This window comes from Cyprinodon variegatus, unplaced genomic scaffold (assembly GCF_000732505.1).
Source record: "Cyprinodon variegatus isolate N-32 unplaced genomic scaffold, C_variegatus-1.0 Scaffold541, whole genome shotgun sequence".
Classification (NCBI taxonomy): Eukaryota; Metazoa; Chordata; class Actinopteri; order Cyprinodontiformes; family Cyprinodontidae; genus Cyprinodon; species Cyprinodon variegatus.
The window spans coordinates 507,475-528,893 of NW_015150994.1; the positions used below are offsets into that span (position 1 = coordinate 507,475).

The 21,419-nt window shown below is 39.5% G+C and overlaps 2 protein-coding genes and 1 non-coding gene across 8 annotated transcripts in view; 2 read left to right on the forward strand and 1 right to left on the reverse strand.

Moving 5' to 3' along the window:
• The window catches only part of LOC107095379 (N-chimaerin), a 27,354-nt gene extending 10,207 nt beyond the window's left edge, over positions 1 to 17,147 (reverse strand). Inside the window, exons 1-8 of one of the 3 annotated variants that reach the window (XM_015391442.1) lie at positions 17,098 to 17,147; positions 16,716 to 16,811; positions 12,053 to 12,091; positions 11,898 to 11,953; positions 6,375 to 6,406; positions 6,178 to 6,291; positions 5,455 to 5,581; positions 4,048 to 4,209 (exon numbers count right to left, since the gene is read on the reverse strand). In XM_015391442.1, coding sequence (XP_015246928.1) covers positions 4,048 to 4,209; positions 5,455 to 5,581; positions 6,178 to 6,291; positions 6,375 to 6,406; positions 11,898 to 11,953; positions 12,053 to 12,091; positions 16,716 to 16,734 — 549 coding nt within the window. In that variant the 5' untranslated portion in view covers positions 16,735 to 16,811; positions 17,098 to 17,147. Of the gene's footprint in view, positions 1 to 4,047; positions 4,210 to 5,454; positions 5,582 to 6,177; positions 6,292 to 6,374; positions 6,407 to 11,897; positions 11,954 to 12,052; positions 12,092 to 16,715; positions 16,812 to 16,923; positions 17,057 to 17,089 lie in introns of those variants that run through there. The other 2 variants (XM_015391441.1, XM_015391443.1) reach the window with 2 other exon arrangements.
• A 196-nt stretch (positions 17,148 to 17,343) lies between these two features.
• On the forward strand, positions 17,344 to 17,417 carry trnai-aau. The gene has a single exon. It is a non-coding gene; the product is annotated as a tRNA-Ile (tRNA).
• A 1,975-nt stretch (positions 17,418 to 19,392) lies between these two features.
• Positions 19,393 to 21,419, forward strand: part of LOC107095378 (FERM, RhoGEF and pleckstrin domain-containing protein 1-like) — a 62,253-nt gene continuing 60,226 nt past the window's right edge. For 3 of the 4 annotated variants that reach the window (XM_015391439.1, XM_015391437.1, XM_015391438.1), the window contains exon 1: positions 19,393 to 19,692. The gene's annotated coding sequence lies outside the window, so the exon portion shown is untranslated. The remainder of the gene's footprint in view (positions 19,693 to 21,419) is intronic. The other variant, XM_015391440.1, reaches the window with a different exon arrangement.

Below are 21,419 nucleotides of genomic sequence, written 5' to 3' on the forward strand. Positions count from 1 at the left end.
AAAGATCTTTCATTCAGTGCGATATATATATATATATATATATATATATATATATATATATATATATATATATATATATATCACTCTTTTTATTTGCATGTTGCCCCTAAAATAAGTCAGGTTTCTTTTATGTAAAGATATATGTTTGCCTTTTATTGAAAAATAAGAAAGAGAGGGATTTTTTTCTCCTTTGAAAAATTTAATGATAAATTTTTATGGGGACAACACAGAGCAAATCAGTTACGAAAGTTATAAGAGGCATTTGTGACTTAAAAAAAGCAGCCTCAAGAAACAGTCCTTGTTATTGTGAGTTGTTATTTAAAAATAATTCATCGGATCCCTAAATTTTGTCTGTGCTGCTAAATATTTCCATCTGGGGAGCACTAGTGCTCCTGATAAAAAATAAAAAGCCAAGTGTGCACCCCTTTATTTCTCATCATTGTGTCATTTTTATCATCTAAATGGAGGAAGAAAAAGGAACAGTCTCCAAGAATCGCCTTGAAAATAAAGATTAAAAAAGATAAGAACAGTAGCAGGCTATTACTGCAAATAATGCATTGATTTAAGGTCTTATTTTTAAAGTTACTAAATTGACACCATCATTCAAAAATTTTAGCAGAAACACCCAATTGTCGTTTTTTTTTTGCATGTGTCCCTTCAGGTGACTAAATGTGCTAACTGAGAGAAGAAATAGAGGTGCGTTAAATGATTCCACTCTGGGACGAATCAACATGCCTTAAAGCGTATATTTTACTCATTTAAAATTATGTTCACACAAAAATTGGCTCTAAAAAATAAGTGTTTTTATTAAACCATAAAGAAAACAAAAGGTTGTGAATCTTGGCTGATGGAGGAGGTGGTAAACAGAGGGAGGTGGGACGATCAGGGCTCATCTAGAGGCTTTGAGGCATCACCAAACCAATCATAAAAGGGTAATGAAGTCATGATGGGAGCCACCTCTGGTCTCAATGTCAAAGCCGCAGCCGGGTCTGCAGTTGCACCCGATTGTTAAAGCACACACGTACGCAGGACCAACCCCCTCCCTACCGCCACCCATGCACACCAAAGCACAGACAGTGATGTATGAGGTGCAGAGGAAGGTGGCCGTGCACTGCGGGTCATACGGGAGGGGGCCTCAGGAATAAGGCTATGTTTTTACACCTTTATCTGCTCACCTGACTTGGATTAAACCATGAATGGCATGCAGGGCCTGAAGTGTTCAGAAGGTTTTGTTGCTATTTTTCTCATCCAGCTACACAAGTTTCTTTAAAACCACACTAATCAATTTGCAAATGAATGAAAATGAAGGAGCGTTCCCGTCGAACCCTTAGAAGACAGCGTTTTGGAGGAAGTCCCCTCCTGCATCAGGCGGCTGTTATGTAATTTTTACTGCAGAGCCTCTGGCTGGAGGCCATCTCTCCTCTGCATCCATCCACCTCCTCATCCCTTCGTCCTACTGCTGCATTCCCACCAACTGCCTTCACCTTTGCTCCTATTTACATTCCAGTGATTTCTTTCTTCTTTTTTTTTTTTAGTGTTTAACAAACCATTCTTTACCCAGTTATAAACAACGGTACCAAGAAACGGACTTCTCTAACTTCTTTGCTTCGCTGCTAGCAGAACAAACTCTTCCAGCTCCCTCTAATAAATTATTCATCTCTTTGTGTGCTTTAGAGAAACGGAAATCTGGATGATTCCTTACATAAATTGTCTGCATTAAGCATACATTAAAGACCGCAGTTTGGTCACCCTGCTGTAGAACCTCTGGAGGACGAGTTTAGGATTATTTGGACACCAGAACGGAGGACATATGTGACCTAAACCAAATCCTCCTCTGCATAAAGTGCTTTTTATACCGACAGTCAAATGCAACATGAAAATTAGAAACGCATCGATCCAGTTTCTTTTGATCCAATCCGATACTGATACCTGGGCTGAGCATATCAGCAGATATCGATCTAATTCAGCAGCTGAATGATTTATATTTTTGCCATATGAGTGAAGGCTTTAGTACGGAAGAGGATTAGGGCCACTGAAAAAAAAAATTTTCACTGATTTTTAAACTTTATTTCAGTTTAACATGGGAAGAAAAGTCAGAATTCTGACTTTAATCTCAGAATTCTGACTTTAATCTCAGAATGTTGGATCTTAATGTAGATGGGCACCATGAAGAAGGAGATGTGGGAACACTCAGCTTCACTGACAAAGATGAGAGTTGTTTGACGTGGCCAGTGACACATTGGTGGAAAATGACGGAATTAGGCAACTTTTTACGTGCCCGAGGGGTCCCCTCATTAATGGAGGAGCAGAAGGTCAATAAAACAAGAGAGCTAGTCTCTAAAACAGACATGGCTATGGCTTGATGCTTACATGTTTGTTAGCTGTCAGAATTCTGAGATTAATCTCAGAATTCTAAGAAAAAAGTCAGAATTCTGAGATTAAAGAAATAAAATTAAAAAATCAGTTAACTTTTTTTTTTTTCAGTGGCCCTAATCCTCTTCCGTACTTTAGCCTTGACATAAGCATTGTTAAAAAAAAAAAGGCAGGTAATGAGTTAACACAAATATAAATATACTTTACATTATCTATTAACAAGTAAGCAGCAAAAGGTAAGAAATAATAGATCAATGTAAAATGCACTGGACTAGATCTCTGATATAAAATCACAGACATGTGATCCAGCTAATTAGTAAATATCAGAGCCAACCTAAAAAAAACAGGATATCCATTCTTCTATGAGGAGGAAGCTAGAAAACGCATTCAAGGTATAGTGGAGGACTTTCTTTTTGGGGGGGTGGATCATCTAAATAAGTGGTCCGCCTAATTGTCAATCATTCTGGTGATATTTTTCTGTGACTTAGTGGAAAAATTGCAAATCTTCTTTTGGAAAGCAAGCCTGTATGAGCGACGCAAACAGCAACTTTTGAACAGAGCGTGCACGATGAGAAATGGGCTCGTGCACGCTCTCGTGCGCGTTTAATACCTTCCCTCTCGTTAGCGGGTACAGGTTTGTGCATATGCATATGGAGACGGCGGGTCTTTTTTAAAAATTTGCAAAAATCCTCCACTATACCTTTAATGTAAGCGGTTTCTGATTAAAGAGTAAAACAAGGATCTTTTTTGGTAAGTATAGATAGAGCATCGCTCCGAGTTTACAGTCTTCAGTGAACAGTCTGTGAGCAATCCCCTCTCTCCTCCAAAACACAGGGACTCAGACGCAGTTGCTGCAACCAGTGTCTGCGATCAGAGTGCAGAGCGACTCTCCTATTCTCTATTGAACATAAGTCATATGTGCAAAGTGTCACCAGATTCCTTCTGAATTAAAAATGTAAAATAATATTTTTTCCCTACTTTTGAGACCTAATTTTATTTACTTTGTGTTTTAAATCATTGTAATTCAGATGGGTGATTAAAAAAAACATGTCTGTGGTGGGAAAAACTAAAAAACATTTATTTCTACTTTGCACGATCTTTAAGAACAGGAAAAAGAGAGTCGGATAAAAAGGTTGGAGAAAAGTTGCTGCAATTAAAACATTTTACACTTTTACATCCTTTACAACGAGCTCAAAAGGTGATTTCTTCTCGGTTTTACTTATGTGTCAAGAACTTTAATTAAGATAATAGGGATAGGGATCACAGTGAAGCATTTCTTCTCTTTCTTACTACCTTTCCACTAGTTATGTGTTGCACTGCCCCCTATGTTTTGGGAGAATACTGCACCCTGAAGTTTAGCTATACTGTAACTCAGCCTTATACCACAGCCTGTTTCTAATTGGCCTGTAGGGCCTTATATCTCTTCCTCTAGAAACAATTACAATCCTATATGATTAGCCTTTATGTTTTATTGGTTCTTTTTGTATTTCTTAAGCAAATTAAATCATTAGGGAAAAAAATCAATAACTGATATTGTTTTCTATGTTATTTAAAGGTTCCCAAATCAAACTTCTATATATCTAAGAAACATTGATGGGTTTTAAACTACGACTTTTGACCTTTCACAAACGCTTAACGCTGCATCAGTTGGGTCAGTTGTTTCTGCATGCTCACCCTCTCCTCCGCGTTTCGCCCATCTTTCGCAGGGACGGGGCCGTCGGACATCTCCTGGCCGAGCGGCAGGATTTTTCTCAGGGTGGGCTCCTGGTTTAGAGTTGTGTACCCTACACGTTCGTAGATGGGGTTTATAGTCATCTTGGCAATGTACTCCGCTGCCTGGAAGGAGAAATAGATTTACAATATTAATTTAGAGTTTGGTGGAAAATCAAACAAAACAAAACAAAAAACACTGTTTAATTTTAACCAGCTTTTATATGTGGAGGAAAAGAAGGTTAGCAGGAAGAAGGAAGGAAGGACAAAGGAAATGAAAGGAAGGATGGACAGCAGGATCAGAGGATAGAAAGACGCGGATAAAAGAATAAAGGAATCAAAAAATAAGGTAAAAAAAGGAGGAACATAATAAAGTCAAACACCACCAGAGAATGAAAGGAAACCAAGAGTAAAGCCGGGCATACACTGCGATTTTTCAATCGTTGCACGCAGCTGCTAGCCTCGTGAGACCATCCTGATCTCGCGAGCTTTCAAGGTTTTACTCGCTAATCAGTCTGGAGACTCTCCGTTAAAGAAAATTTGGAGCCGTTCACCAAACGAACGTCCAATCAGCGTTGGCTTTGAGGCGGGTTGAGGTGTGACGCAACGAGAAGCGCGACAGTTCAGTCTAAAGAACATGGCGGCTTCAGCTGATGAAACTAGCGTTAGCGTGGCTATCGACCAAGTTTTATCGGAATTACAGAGTATTTCTTCACTGAAAGAAGAGCAAAACACTGCTCTGGAGGCTTTTCTCAGAGGAACCAACATAGGCCAATCAGCTAACCAGTATTTTCGCCCCTTCCCAAAATTACTTCAACGGAAGGTTTCCAGATGGATATGCGGAGCAAATCCATCCACGTCGGACTCAACTCCGCAGTGAGATGGAGCTATTCGGACTCGTCTACCCAGAAGCCAAAACCAAACTGCCTTGGCAATTTCTGCAATTTTGTGCTGAAAGCCCTAAAAAGAAAAGGCAACGACGTATCTGAGCAAAGATATGGCTGAGCAAACGTGGCTACTATGGTCTGTAATTTTTACAGAAAGAACTCCATTTCACTCACACCCCCGCCATGCTTCTGTGTTTTCATCTGAGAGGAAGAAGAAGAAGAATCCTTGTTTACACACTGAGCGATTTGCCCATGACGGTCGACTGAAAATCAATCATGTTTGATTTTCTCCCAACCTCACGATTCCTGATCGGAGGCTGACTACCCCTCGTTACCCCCAGTGTACTACACAATGCACGATCAGGCTGAAAGTCGGCCCAATCTAAAAAAATCGCACAGTGTAAGCCCGGCTTTGGAGAAAGTCTGGAAAAAACATCTTTTCACCTTCTAATTTTCTGCTAAGGTAGGTAAAACCCAAAGTCACCTTTGTCTCGATGTAGAGTGTGATGAAGCCATCAGTCACCAGGTCATGGATGGACTCGAACCTCTTCTCTCCAACAAAGTGTTTCCCATCATAGTAGAGACGGAAGTTCCTCGTTTGGTTACCAAATCTGGCAGAACGAGACACAACATTTCCTTCAGAGATTGATCATTTTTATAGATGACTTGTTTTATTTTCTCCCCTTCCAATCAAATATCGCACCTAGTTAAGTATATCTTGTAGTAACCATTAAGTTAACATTTCTGCAGACAGTGTGACTGGAATCTGAAATGGGTCAACGTTTGTCAGCTCCATCTGTTGAAAAACTGTGAATCATTAACCCAAAACCCAACTTTTCCTTTTTTGCCACCCAGACTGGGACTCTGTGTTATGAACGAGTATTTATGGAAGGTAATTAGAGCCAGCTTTACAGGTGGAAGAATGACACGTCTATGAATAGAGCAAATGACCCAAAAGCAATCTGAACCAAGCCATGAGCCCATTTTAAGTGTGACACCTACTCAGTGAAAATATGGTGGCTCACATTCAAATTAATAAAGCAACACTGGAGCTGAAATGCACTAAAAAAACATCTGAAGCTTTCTATGCAGCCTGATTCAACTCGTTATTTGAAAATTTGTCTCCTAACTGCCTGTTTACTCCAAAGGCTTCCCTTCTGCTCCTGTTTTAGCTGTAATCTACACATTTGCAGTTTAACACGGATACCTTAAAGCCAGGGTGTACGTGCCCGGCTGCCTCTGACTCTCTCTGATGAGGTAGCTGCCTTCGGCCTGACTCAAGAGCTGATCAGCCTCCTCTCTGGAGATCATCCCATGGAACCTGGAACATGAAAGCCAACAGGGGGGCTCAGATTTAAAGGATCGGCAACAGTCATCAGGTCCAAGAAAGAAACATCTACTTACTCTCTACCATAGTACTTAGGACGGTTTTCCACCTAGAGGGAGAGAAAATAGCACTTTAATGTGGAGTTCTGGGCATCTTTATATGGTTACAACAATAGATGGCTGGGTGGTGAGTACAAAAATGGGACAGAGAACCAAATTTGGAAACATGTACATTTTCTCAACTCATAATTTTTTCTATAGTAGAACATCTAACAGTATAACGACTGGACTGGGAATACTTTTTAATTTTTCCACTTTTTCATACCCAGAAGTTAAATAAACCCTTAATTAGAAACATAGCCTGCAAATGACAGGCGTGAAATATCACTGGCTTCTGGGCAGTCCAACCAAAAACACCGTATTTTATAAACCTAATGTAGATCTCACCAAGCAGCCTCTGTGTTCGTGATTATGTGGGCGAAAGCAATACTGCATGAGACAGATTTAAACGCTGAACACCTTGTTTCTGCCAACCAAACTGCTGTTGAGCCAATAAATCAACACAGACCCAACAGCAGTAAATATTAATTTCAAAGCTGCTTCGGTTTAAAAATAAACCTTATAGAATTACATAAAATACTAAGTCTTTTGTACATAGTTACAGCCGAGGCACGCTACACTCAAACAGTTTAAGAAATTTTAGATTAACTGAAGGAGATCCAGCTGGTTTATGAGCAAACTGGAGGTCCACAATACGCCTGTCAGCTGTGCACGTGTTCACCAGGACACAAGCCAAAACCACCCTTAGGCCTAAGTACCATCTCTAATAACCATCACTAGCACTCAATTGACACCATCGACTGCACTTAGTAAAGAGGGATTCAAGCCAAAACACATTTTAGCTGCTGCGTCCTTTAAGGCAAATATTGGAACAAAGTGAAGTGGAAGGGGATTTAACTTTCAAATGAAAAGTAAAAGCTAAAATGACTATATTCAAAGCATGCGTTGACTTTAAAGTCATACCCTTTAAAATGTTAAATCTCACCAATAAAATCTAAGTGGTGTGTCTCAGGGCAAATATTTTTAAACTCTCTGGCTCAGGACCGTGTAAAAACATCCTCTGCTAATCTGTATTGTCAACAAGCTGACGTGCCTGCTGGGGATTTCACAGCAGGTTTATCGTCACAACAGTTTAGAAATTGGCAGGGTCAATAATGTAAGCAGAACACTATCAAACAACCGGAACAACACATCAGAGTGTATTTATAATATTTGTGTAGTCAAGACTGTCTCACCAGAGAAAAGTGTTGACCAACACGTTAAAGGAAGCAAGACCAGGTTAAAGACTAAACTCAAACTCCTGAGAAACCATCCTCAAGAATTATCTGACTGTGAGATATGAGAGACTGTGCCTTTACTCAGCCAAATAGATGTTACCTTGAACCTTTCTATGATGGAAGCTATGTGGGGAGTTGGGTGTGAGATGACAGAGAGCGGTTGCCTCCTAACTCTAGACAAGGGTGAAATATGGATACATGCCCTTCCAGGTGTTTAAGACTCCCTATTACCATGAACGGAAGACACGGTTGCTTTGAAATGTTTTTATCTGACTGGCAAGAAATGTATGTCTTGGATTAACTCAAAGTTGTTTCTCTTGGGAAGACCCAATGTTTGTGTGTGAGAATTTTCTTATATATCTAGGAGTGGGAAACCACCATGGCAGAGCCACACTGACAGTTCAACTGTGAGTGTTGTTCTCCTCTGCAGAGTAAAATAATACAATTTCTTCCTTGCATATCAACTCTTAGTGCTCATTTCACTTCACAGGGCAGAAAAAAACAACAAGAACAAGAATTTAAAGAAGGCAAGATTGAAACCAAGTTAAGTTTCAAGAGAGATTTCACTAGGCCAAGAGTTTCAATAGTCGAACACTGTAAGAAACACCTGTAACAACGACAAGACGTTGCAGGAGGTCAGATTAAGTCATTCAGATTAACTTGTTCAAGAACCTTCCACTTTTGGACCAAAAAGATATTAAGAATTTAGAGTAAGAAAGATTAAGATAAAGACCAAGACCAGACTTGAGACTGAGGCCGAGACAAGACCATTGCTTTTAAGGTGGCAACACTTGAGACAATGAGGAGTCTTGAGAAAGAGGCTGGAACAAGATCAAGACTTTAAAGGAGGCAAAACCAAGACCAAGCCAACTTTAAGACACAGATCTGGAATTTAAATGAGCCAGGACAGGGGCCAAGATGATATACAAGACAGTCTACTGTAAAAAACAAAAAAACAAAAAAAAACATGTTTTCAGATGCCAGAGAAAAGACTAAGATGTTAAAGGAGATACGACTAAGGCTGGTCTTGAGATTAAGACTTAGACAAGACCATGACTTTTGAGTAAGTAAAAGTGAAACCATGATGATTCTTGAGACAGAGACCGTGACAAGAAGAGGACTTTGAGGGAAGCAATACCAAGCTTAAAATCTAATCAATGAGGGCACATTGCTCTCATTCTAGACAAAAATCAAGGATTGTAAAATGTGGCCTCAACACCTTTTTTAACTCTGAGACCAATACCTACCTGAATTAACAGGTAGGTTTTGGTCTCATAGAGAATGAATGAAAAATAAGTTTTATCCCTGTAGTGCAAAGACATTGTGCACACATACATCGCATTCTGAACTTCACTAAACAATGAAAGATATTGCTGTTTTGTGACATCTACTGACTCTTGTACCCTTTTCCCTCTGGCCAAAAAAACTGTTTCAACCTGGGAACAACCGGCTTTTAGTGGCAATGGGAACAGCTCACTGATGCGGCAAGCAACCCACATTAAAATCGCCTTTGCTATGATCGGCATGCTGTGGGAACACCAGAGCCGGGTTAAAATGCAAATTTACATGATACCATTGAGCGCGAGGTACTGACGTCAACACACCGTGCCAGTCGCTTCTGATCTAACAAGGCAAAACAACACTGTTTACATTCGAAAAACACACCGCAGCACTGGGAAGAAGGATTCTGACAGATAAAAGTGCGACTACATCCTGGCTTCGTTACATGTCTCTCCATTGTTTACTTTCCTGATTTCTATCGCACTTGTGACAGCATCAATGCTAACTCAGCATGATGGTATCACCAGACACGCAGCTGCGGGGAAACAGAGGCCACACACTCTGCAAGCGAGGGGTTAGACCAAGCTTTTTTTTGCCAGTGGGAAGTGAGCCAAATGCCGATTGTAAGCGGGTCAACCAATGTTTGAAAAAACACGTGTTAATGCGTTAATTTCTGTAGGAAAGAGGCTTTGTTTGATTTTTGGTCATTGGATTGGATGGTTGTTATTTAAGTAAAAATACAAGCGAATAAATTCATGATTTATTCATTTTACAAATAGGAGCCTTTGTAGTGCAGGGAGATGCAGCTTGATCACCAGATATCGTGTAAATCCTTATGGAGCAATCATCACAATTCAACTAGTGTAGTTGTTGAGACTGCAGGGAAGCTGTTTCACTTTCTTCATTACCAAAATTTAGAAAGTAATCTCTGATAAACCCCAATGTGTCTAAAAAAAACATGAAACTGAATATCTCATGTACATTTCCATTGGGATGTAAAGGTAACAAGGCTTTTTCCTCAAAAAAAGGGACATAGGTTGTGTATAGTCTATTCTGGATTGTCAAGGTAGAAAATGATTCGTATTTTGGTCATACAAACCTTGACTAGTATTATGTAGAAGATTTAGAGCAAATAACAACAGTAGTGCTCACACAGAATAATGGTGCAGCTTTCTTTTAAGGATCAACTCATAGCTGAAGTTATAGATTCAGTCAAATGTGCCATGTCTGGACCAAACATTGACCATCCCCTTTAGGAGACTTTTTAGTAGAATTTTTAATTAAAGAGTTAAATGTACCTCATTCTTATTCTATTCATGAATAAAGGAGTTTCTAATCTTTACCATGACTGATTAATTAGTAATAGGATAATGCTGAAATTACTTTTTTTTTTTTTAAGATTTTTGACTTATTTTCAAAGGGACCATTGAATGATTCACAGTGGTTTGCAGAGTTATTGGAGATCTTTTAGAATGAGTACAATATATTCTGTGATACCACCTAAAAGTAAATACAAACTATAAAATAAATAATTAAATAAATAATCACATGTGTCACATATGGCAGACACCCAAAGCCTTCCTTTTTTGCTCAAATCCAGCAAGCACAAGGGGTGGTGGGGTGTCCTCAATCCGTTTGCCTGGGTCAGCATTAACAACTCTGTTCACCAGACAGATCATTTCAACACCTTTAATCCCTTTGGGTTCTCCAAAACCACACACACACACACACACACACACACACACACACACACACATCTGGTGGTTTGATTTGGGGGGTAACATTAATTGCAACATCAGCAGGACTCCTGCCCTTTAGAGGAAGACAATCAGCTTGTGCATTAATTTATTAGATTGTTTCAGTTTTCCTGTGTGATCACTGCCACCGCCTACTCTGCTGTGATGAATTGAAGCAGAAAAGTTCCTGTCTTGTCATCTGAGTTGGGTATGACTTTTACATTATTATAAATAAAACAATTACTGTAAGAATAACTTGTATATAATAATCCCTGTACCCTGTTTAACAGGTGGAATACTAGATTGTTCTGACAATTAAGGAATTTACAATTAATGTAAATCCCTTAATTGTCCCACAATGGGGAAATTCACTCTCTGCATTTAACCCATCTCCTTGGGGAGCAGAGGGCTGCCATTGTGTGGCGCCCGAGGAGAAGTTTGGGGTTAAGGGTCTTGCTGAGGAACCCAGAGTGCAGGCTGTAGAGATTCAAACCGGGTACTTGTAACCTTCTCAGAGCACAAGAGCACTGCTCTAACCACCGGGCCAACAATCCCCCAAATTGCAGAAAGGCTAAAGAAGAAATTATAATTTGGTCTCATCTGACCAGTTTGTTTTCTACTTTTGTTTTCTTATTTTTTCAAGAGGTGCAGTTAAATCCTAAATATCAATAAACAGAAAAAAAAAAGTATATATATATTTTTTTTACATTTATTGTTTTCTGTCTGGTAAAACTATAGTAATTGATTATGTGAATAAAAACTCAAGCTTGTCAATTAAACAGAAATTAATATACATGGTCTTTTAATGTTTTATATTTGAGATAAAAGGGTTGAAATAACGTTCAGCAGCTCAAACAAAACGTATTCCTTTTATTGTGATCTTCATTTAGAAAATACCAGGAAGAATTTAGACTTTTCCAAAATGAACCCTGTACCATTTATTGAAGCTTTTACATTAAAATCATGCAAAAATAAACAATTTAAAACTCTATTTCTAAGCATGTCTCATCTATTTACATGTTTCAAAATTAGCTTTCACTTCCGCCTGTTATTGTTTTAAACTTAATTTTCTTCACCTCTGCTTATTTGCCTGCCAAGGAACTCGAATTAGGATTTTACACAGATGGTTTCATAAAAATAAACTTTTAATCTTCCACAGGATAATTTCTGGGAGAAGCTTTCAGCTCATGATAACAGAGAAAAACTCAAATCTCCTGGTTACTAAGAAAACAAGAGTGAGCTCTCACCTCTGATGTGCAGGTGATCCTGCGTGGATGTGGCGCCTCCTGCTGGAGCTGGTACACTAAAGCAGAAAAAACAGACATCAGGTGGTTTGCAAAGGGTTACTTTCATTAAACAAAAAATGTAAAGGAGATAAAAAAATGTTTGTTTTGTTACTTACAGTAGGATTTCCAGACCGGAGGTCGGTACTCATCATGATCTGAGGAAAAAGAAAAGAGAAACTCTAATTCTTGTTTTTTACTGAGGCTACAGGGATACCTGCTGGACAATTTATTACTAATCCATCAGCTACATGAAATTAACTTTCCCATTCAAAAAAAGCAATAATAAAGCATGAAGGTTTAATCTAAACCCCCAAATATTCAAAGCTTAAAGGTTAAAATGCTGAAGCGTTTAAGTTGGAAGAAAATTGTATTGTGTGGTGCTGATAAATAATCAATCATGCTGTTTAAATAGTTACTGAACAATATAAAAAAAAAGCAAAATGTTCTGTCTGCACAGGGGTAGGAATTCATTAACAACGTTTCCTCTTAACATCAATCCTCATTTAGTCTTGAGAGACTGGAGAAACAGAAAAGAAAAGTGGCTGCAGGGCTCTAAAAAAATTATAAAATGAATTTCTGCATAATATTTGAACCTCAAAGGAACAAAAAGAAGGAAAAAACCCAGAGGGATCAACACATGAATGGACTGACAGGTAAAAATATGGGTAGACGGGATGGTTATAATAACTGTATTTTCATACATAAGCACATTTATTTATTTGGCAAGAAACAATGCACTTAAATCTACTTTTTACAATATAAACACGCGTTAGTTAGCTAAACCTAGAGAGTTTTCATCTGTAGTACCTTTGGCAGTTATCAAAGCCGGCCTTAGAAACTGTGACATTGCATAAACCGTATTTTCTGTGCTATAAACCGCTACTTTTTCCCCAACGCTTTGAACCATGCGGCTTATTAGAAGGTGCGATGTTCTGTCAGAACAGCTTAGGCTCAGGTCCAGGCTCCAGAGTCACAATATAAACCAAAGCCAATGTTTTGATTTTAAACCTGAAAGCAAAATCTAACAAAATTCAAATTCCCGCAAACATGTTTTTGACAACTAAAGTCACTTATTTCAAATGAATGTTGACTAATATGGTTTTAGCTATAGAGGCTTCTTCTCTCAACATCCCCGAAACTTTAATCGTGTCTGGCCTTTTCAACATCCAAGAAATAACAGTATAATCAGAGCTGACTGTCTTTTTTTAAAAGTTAAAATAAGCGTGTTTTTCCTTGTAGGTACACTGCTAAAATTCAAAGTAGGAATAGTTTTCTGACATTTATTGAAAAGAAAAAAAAAAAACAGAAATAGAAATAGAATTTTATTGATCTCACAATAGAGACATTAACTGTCCCCCATATTTGCTGCACTAAAGCTACCGAACCAATGAAGAGACTAGGTTCAACTCCTGCAGAGCTGAAATAAAACGCTGATGAAGATCCATCTTGCATTAGAAGTTCTTACTGCTGCGAGCTAACCAGCTAACTGGAGTATCACTACCTGATCCTTCGCAGAAGAACCATCCGTACCATGAGCTGATTTGCGCAACCAGATATAAATCCAGGTCGCCCTTAATTTTATTTCGTAAAAAAAGACCTAAATTAAATTCCTCCCTCCCAAAAAAATGCAAAGTGCACTAAACTGTAGGGTGTGAAAGGCTAATAAAGTATATTTCCTGAGAAAATAAATGCATTAAAATCCTTTCTGTTTTATCAATCGTCTGCACCCTAACCTGTACTGGAAATGAGACCCTACGCTACTTCCAGGAGCTAACTTTGGTTTAAATATAAATCTAGTCTTTCTGAGTTTTATGTTTTCCTTTCGGGTTAACATTACGGTATATCGTGCATAATCTAAAGAAACCACTAAAATGCAGATAAACATGGTTTAATCACGTTTTAATGGACTACTCTGAGCATGTCCCATGATGACATCAGGCAAACAGTTTAACCTCTTAACATCCACCTCATTTTGGCTAATCCTCGCCTATTTTGCATACCAAAATGGAAAAACAAATAACTTAGGAACTGTAAGCCCATATATAAATTCCATTTGGGTGAGTAGATCACAGACCAAGCTTCATCAGTTCAAACATGACTCAAAGTTGTGTTTTTTTAATTCTTGGAAATGATACGTCTTTTTTGAACAGGAGTAATAAAGACATTCTTGAGAAAAAGCAGGTTTTATTGTATTATATTTGTTCTACATCATATCAACCACAAATGCAGAACATTTCAGATCTCTAGCTATAACAGTTCCAGAGCTGTGGGGTTTGGAACTTTTGGTGTCAGCTTGGCGCTGCGCGCAATGGCTCCCCCTGCTGGTAAAAATGTAACAGATGGAATTTTATGCATTCTGAATTATTACCCCCATTTAAGGTCTACCGACCCGGTGGGTTTTAAGAGGTTAATGTATATAATGTAAAAACCATCAAATTGTCTCAGAAAAGTCATAAAACATGTTTTTTTAAGAAGTGTATTAGCATTTTTTAGGGAGTTAAGGATAGAAAAAAATAGTTTTAGTACCGTAATTACATTATTTATGGGAACCCGAATGTATATCTGGTTGCACATGCTCAAAAGAGCTGATGGTACGGATCATGCTTTCGGGACGGATAGGGTAGTGACAGGGAGCTAGCATTCTTCTTCGTCTCTTCTCTAGGAGCCATATGTAGAGCTCCCCCTACAGGTTTGGTGGGAGATAGTTCAGTAGATATCAGCGGCTTATTTATGTACGTTTCCAGTTATTAAAAAAATAACTGGGCGTGGTCAATAGTGGGGTGCGCTCTATAGTACGGAAAATACGGTACATAAAAATTAAGAATCATTTTTGTTTTATTATTATTATTTTTTTTTTTATGTGCTCATCCCTCTATGGATTTCTTTTGTCCTCTTTCTTTACTCACCTATTAAGTATATTAACTAGAACATACATACATATATTCATTTATTTGGGGTTATAATTATATTATTATTATAATGAATGCAGTTATATTTATTTTATTTTTTTTTTGTTTTTTTTCTTTTTGCATGTGTGCATCTTTTTACATTTTTGATTATCTATATGTTTTTTTTTGTCCATGCTCCCCTCTCCTTTATCATAAATTTATCATAACTATCTGTTATTAGTTTTGTAAGCGCACACTTAAAAAAAAGAAGGATGGATAGAAACACAGATGGAGTTGGTAGGAAAAAAACTTCAAATTAATTATTTTCCTTTTTGGTTTTTTCAGACCAAAACGAGCTTTTAACTCCAAATCTTCCCAGTTGAAACTGTTACTTAATTTTGAGGTGTTTTAAGTCTAAATTCTTCCAAATTAGCTGAAGATAATCTTCACCAATGCCATTGAAATCCTTTGAAAAACATGAAAAGTTACCGTTAACCGAGTTTGTCGAATGACTCAGAGGTAGGGCTGGCTGATAGCTGAAAATCGTGCGACGCAGAGCACACTGTATTCTGATAACATCAGGTGCAACATGTGCCTATTTTCTTCTTTCCCGCTTCTCTTATCAGTCTGGGGCCTTTAGCATTTCATGAAGTAACATTTGTGTCCAATCTGAGCAAAAAAAATTTTTTAAATTCATTACATTTAGAAAATATTCTGCAGCTTTTAAGCACATCAGCTACAAAAGCTTCATCGTTCCCTACGCCGAAAGCTTGACAGCCACAAAATGAAACGTTGGCAGATAAGATTGTCTTATCTGTATTTTCCTGCTTATAATAACTATAAATGATTAACAAAACCTCCCTAGAAACTCTCTGAACAATGCTGGAAACAACCAAAACAATAAATTAACCCGTTTCCACAACAAACTCCAGAGTTATCTAATCCAAATAAACAGGCATTCTCTGCTCGGCACTTTGCAAATTGTTCCATCTTTGCTGCATGTGTGAAACTAACAACAAGACTTCCTGTCTCGGTGCTCTCTGCGTTCATTCCTCAAGCCTTATCTATTCAGCACTCGTCCTCTTGGTATCCTGTCTTCAAAATAGCTCCAGATCCTCTTCGGAGGGCGACCGTCTCACCCTCCTTTCCCAAGGCAATACAGCCGCTCGATTAGATAAACTACGCCGGCATGCAGACATAACAAGCACTCTGCGGCCAAATTCTACTGCAAACATGCAAGGAAAGGTGTGGCAGGTTTGGGTTTACTTTATTATGGACTGTTTAATGCAAACCAGGGGGAACAATAACAAATATTTGATGTAAAATCAACATTTTGCACACAGCTCCCAATAGTTCCACAATCCCAAATACTCCATTGATTAAAGATAAATGATCAACACCAATAATTTCAAACAAATGTGTTCAATTAAAATAAACATTGAAAGCAATAATTATTTCTTAATTACGGTATTAATGCGGAACAGATTGACAGAAAGGGAATTTAATGTATTAAAAGTCTGTGGCTAAACAAGTACAATCCTATTGATTAATCTTTGTATCACATCAAATAAACAATATTTGGAATAATTTTAAATGATATATTTTCACATTTAATATTTGTACCAACAAATGATGATTATATCAATTGATCCCCTTTAAATTTTCCATCCTATTTCTACTGAATTGTGGAACTTTTCTTTTTTTAAAGTTAAAATTATGTCAAATTCCAACATTAAACCTTGATACTACAAGGTAATAACAAGTGTACATAAATATTAAGTTCCCTAATACTGCATGTTGTTATTATCTACAGTCAGTTTGGATGTATTACTCAAATAAAAAGAAAATTAACTCCCTCCAATGACATCATCTGATGTTAGATGCTGCTTACCAAAGACATTTAAAGCCATCCTGATGACCAGGGAAGATGAACAATTCACCAGCAGATCCCAATTTTGTCCAATTTCGGACTCCCGTATTTCAGATCCTGGCAGAAAGGAAACATAGTTATAAGAAAGTAACCGGGATCAACCCGGCCTGATAACAGCATTAGGAGCCCAGTAACGGTACAACAATAAGTGATCAGAGGGAGAGCTAACGTTAGCTGATTCATGTAGCCCTTCCTCCGCTGCTATGAAGAAGCAAAGCCCAGACGGAGCGAAATGTTTTCTGCTTCTTACAGGAAAACAGCGACATAGCGCCGATAGAAATTACCAAACAACACGCCGGCGTGGAGGATTGCAGCGACTAGCTAAATATACTCACACACTTACATCCCATTCTGCATTATAGTCGCCATCTTGCCAGGTCACGTGAGCAGCCTTGCCTTCTTGGGGGGTAACTATAGCAACAGACCGTCACTCCCGCTTCGAGATATGTTTGACCCGGACAGCTCGGGTTAAATTCGGTATACTGTCTATATTGTCTTTAAAACACATGCATATAGAAAAAAAGCATATAGCTGTAGTGACATGGACACGTTGAGGAATAATATCTCATGTTTGTGCCATGACATTCATGGCCGGTTAGCTCAGTTGGTTAGAGCGTGGTGCTAATAACGCCAAGGTCGCGGGTTCGATCCCCGTACGGGCCAACTCTTTTTTTAACGATTGTATCCATGCCACAGTATTTTTACACAATACTATAAAAACACTTGAAGAAAAATGACTCGACCCACCAAGGGATTTACTATCTTTGAGTGAAAAGATGATACCTGTACATGTATACCTAAAATGGCTAATCATACAAACAGTCAACAACTTGGCTCTTCCTAAAGATTACTCTAAAACAGATAATTTGGTCATCAGAGCATATAACATGTTTAGTAAAATATAAACATGAAGCAAATACATACTTCTATTCCAACTATGAAGCATGGAAGTGGAAGTGTCACGGTTTAAACCATTAAAGACATAGTGGAGGATGCATTTTTTTTTTTTTAAGTGGTTTATTATCTGCTCAACGTTCAGTGGCTCAACGGATGGGGCAGGTTCACTGGATTCTCTGGTTAAGAGTTTTTCTTCACAGCATGCAGTGAGTTCCAGGAGAGAACTCTGGGTGCAGGCAGAATCCAGCAATCAGTCCAAAAACAGATCAGGCAAACAGAGTAGAAAAGGGGCAAACAAAACTCAGAAGTCCAGAGGCAGAAACTTTTCAAGATCAAGTAATCAGAAACACACAGGAATGCTAGAGTTACTCGAACGCAGCTTGAATAATCTGGCACCAATGGCTGGGAACAGGCAGCTTAAATAAAAAGCAGGAATATGTGGATCTGATGAGTGACAGGCGGAGCTAAATAGATGTGAGAAAAGAGCCAAATCCAGCTATCACTGCCAAGATCATGACAATACAGTGAATTGATTGGAACAGTTAATAAACGAAAGTATACTCCATGTAAGTATTTGTTTACGTTTTAGTTGAATAGCAGATATTATTCACTTTATTGACTTTTGTAGATTTAGGAACAGCATCCCTGTTTTTGTTAGCATCTATGTGCATTAAAAAAAATGTAGGAACAAAGGATGTTTCATTGCACCCTCAATTAAATGTTTCAATAAACATATTTCTACCAAAAATAAACAAAGAACATCCATCCATCATCCGTCACCCTTTTCCCAATTGGGGTCGCGAGGGGTGCAGGTTCCTCAGAATCAGAATCAGGTTTATTGCCATTGTTAGTGAAGGAGTTCACAAACTAGGAATTTTTTATGGTACAATCATGCAACATAAAACATATAATATGGAATAGGTAAATAAAATATAAAAATATCTAAAACAGTGTGGGTATAAGGCATGCAATAAAATAGACTAATAGTTATCTCCAGCTGTCTACAGGCAAGAGGCGGGGTCCACCCTGGACAGGTCACCAGTCCATTGCAGGGCAACACAGAGACGAACAGGATAAACATCATTCACACACACACACACACACTCACACCTAAGGAGAATCTAGAGAACCCACTTAACCTAACAGTCATATTTTTGGACTGTGGGAGGAAGTCAGAGTACCCAGAGAAAACCCACACATGCTCAGGGAGAACATACAAACTCGATGCAGAAAGACTCTGGAACACAGAAAATGTAACAAGTCATATTAGGGGGATGGATATGTACATTTAGACATTCAGTACAGGGGAAAACAGACATTATAATTTAAATAAATTGACCGATGAAGGCACTCATATATGTATGCACTGTGTATTTATGGCTATATTTGTTTGTCCCTTTTTAAATATTGGAGAGATACCATTCAGTTTCAGTTGGAGAAAAAGGAAAGAATGATGAGAAGTTACATGAATAAGTCAAATCTTATGAATCTTCTAGTTATATCAGGCTTTTTTCCCATGCAAACCAAAAACATGTTTATAAAGATTTAATCCAAAATGATTCCATAGTTCCATCATTTTTTTTATTGTTTGTTTTTGAAAAATGTTCAATGGGGGAAAGGTTTAAGGTATTTCCATGTTTGTATTGGCGCTAACAGCCAATAGGCGGCACTATTGCGCAACCTATTGGCTGCGCGCGCTCCGCGCCCCATGCGCCAGGGCGCACCACCTCCACCACTTCCACCAGCTCCACCAGCGTCAGCAGCGCTGGAGGCGGTGTGCAGCTCTTCATTGTTCTGCTAGAAAAGCCCGATCCGCGGCCCGGACGCGTTTTGTTTCGAATGGCCGCGGCTCCAAATCCACGTCCCACCTGAAAGGGAGAGATCCATTTGTGCGGTGGATCAGGATTTCTGCGTGATCCGTGGGAAGGATATAAAAGCCTTTTGGTGGGCAGGGACTGTGCGTGGATCCAGGAGGAGGAAGACGGGAAGGCATCCCGGATCATTGAGCTTCCCTGGTTTTCTTGCAGGGCGCGATTTGAAGGTGATTAAGTTTTTTTTTTTTTTTTAGGCAGGTTTGTGCGTAAATTGTTTGCTTTGCTTCACAGTAGTCGAAAGACGCTCCTGTTGCAAAGCAGCCTGGTTGTTTTCCTAATCCTCTGAGCTTTAGGGGGTCCAGCTGAGCCACTGTAAGCTTAATAACATGCAACCATATCCCTCTACTTGGTGTTTTCTGTTTACCCTACAGCTCTGAAGAGGCGTTTTAGTCCTACTCTTATACACACCTGGGGAAAAAAAAAACGGAGGTATCTAATATATCTGGACTCCTCTTGTCTATTTGAACAAAACAGAGAAATAATAGTAATCTAAATAAACATTTAATTCTAATTAACATTGCATTTCACATTAGGAGCATTTTAGAAAAGTTGGCTGCTTTTAAACCTAGTAGGATGCTCCTGACTTCTGAGGTGAGAGTCATCCAAAGAGCTGCTAAGGTCCTCAGAAAGAAGATTGCAGCAGCTTATGAGTCTGGTAAGGGATTTATCTGTTGAAATCATCTCTGCTTCTGTGGGTCTAGAGGTGGGTGGTTTAAAAAAAAAAAAAAGAAACACCTAATGTGTCCAGAAGTGGTCATCCAAACTTGAGTTCAACTTGAAAGCCGACCTGAAGACACTAAAAGTAAACCTCCAAGTCCATCAGTGTGTCTACAGCAGTGGGCTTGTGGCCCAAATGTTGAAAAACACATGCTAAAGGGCCCTTTTGGAAGCCCAAATGCATGCTAAAGTGCCACCTAAGGAGCTAAAGAGTGTGCTAGGGTAACCTCTTGGATGCCAAAATGTGTGCTAAAGTCCCCCCCTGGAAGCAAAAGCACCTGCTAAAGTTCCACCTTGTGAGCAAAAGGGCATGCTAAAGTCCTCTCCCAGGAGCCAAAGGGCATGCTAAAGTCCTCTCCCAGGAGCCAAAGGGTGTGCTTAAGTCCTCTCCCAGGAGCCAAAGGTTGTACTCAAGTCCTCCCTCAGGAGACAAAGTGTGTGCTAAAGTCCCCCCACAGGAGCCAAAGGGCGTGGTAAGGTCCCCCCTCAGGAACCAAAGTACCCTCTCAGAAGCCAAAGGGCGTGCTAAGGTCGACCCTCAGGAGCCAAAGGGTGTGCTAAAGTACCCCCTCAGGAGCCAAATGGCGTGCTAAGGTCTCCACTCAGGAACAAAAGTCCCTCCTCAGGAGCCAAAGGGCGTGCTAAAGTCCCCCCTCAGGAACCAAAGGGCGTGCTAAAGTCCCCCACAGGAGACAAAGGCTGTGCTAAAGTCCCCCACAGGAGACAAAGGCTGTGCTAAAGTCCCCCACAGGAGCCAAACGGCGTGCAAAGGTCCCACCTCAGGAGCCAAACGGCGTGCTAAGGTCCCCCCTCAGGAACCAAACGGCGTGCCAAGGTCCCCCCTCAGGAGCCAAACGGCGTGCCAAGGTCCCCCCTCAGGAGCCAAACGGCATGCCAAGGTCCCCCCTCAGGAGCCAAAGGGCATGTATTGGTCCCCCCTCAGGAACCAAAGGGTGTACTAAGGTCCCCCCTCAGGAGCCAAAGGGCATGCTATGGTCCCCCCTCAGGAACCAAATGGGGTGCTAAAGTCCCCCCACAGGAGCCAATGGGCATGCTAAAGTCCCCCACAGGAGCCAAACGGTGTGCCAAGGTCCCCCCTTAGGAACCAAAGGGTGTGCTATGGTCCCCCCTCAGGAACCAAATGGGGTGCTAAAGTCCCCCCACAGGAGCCAATGGG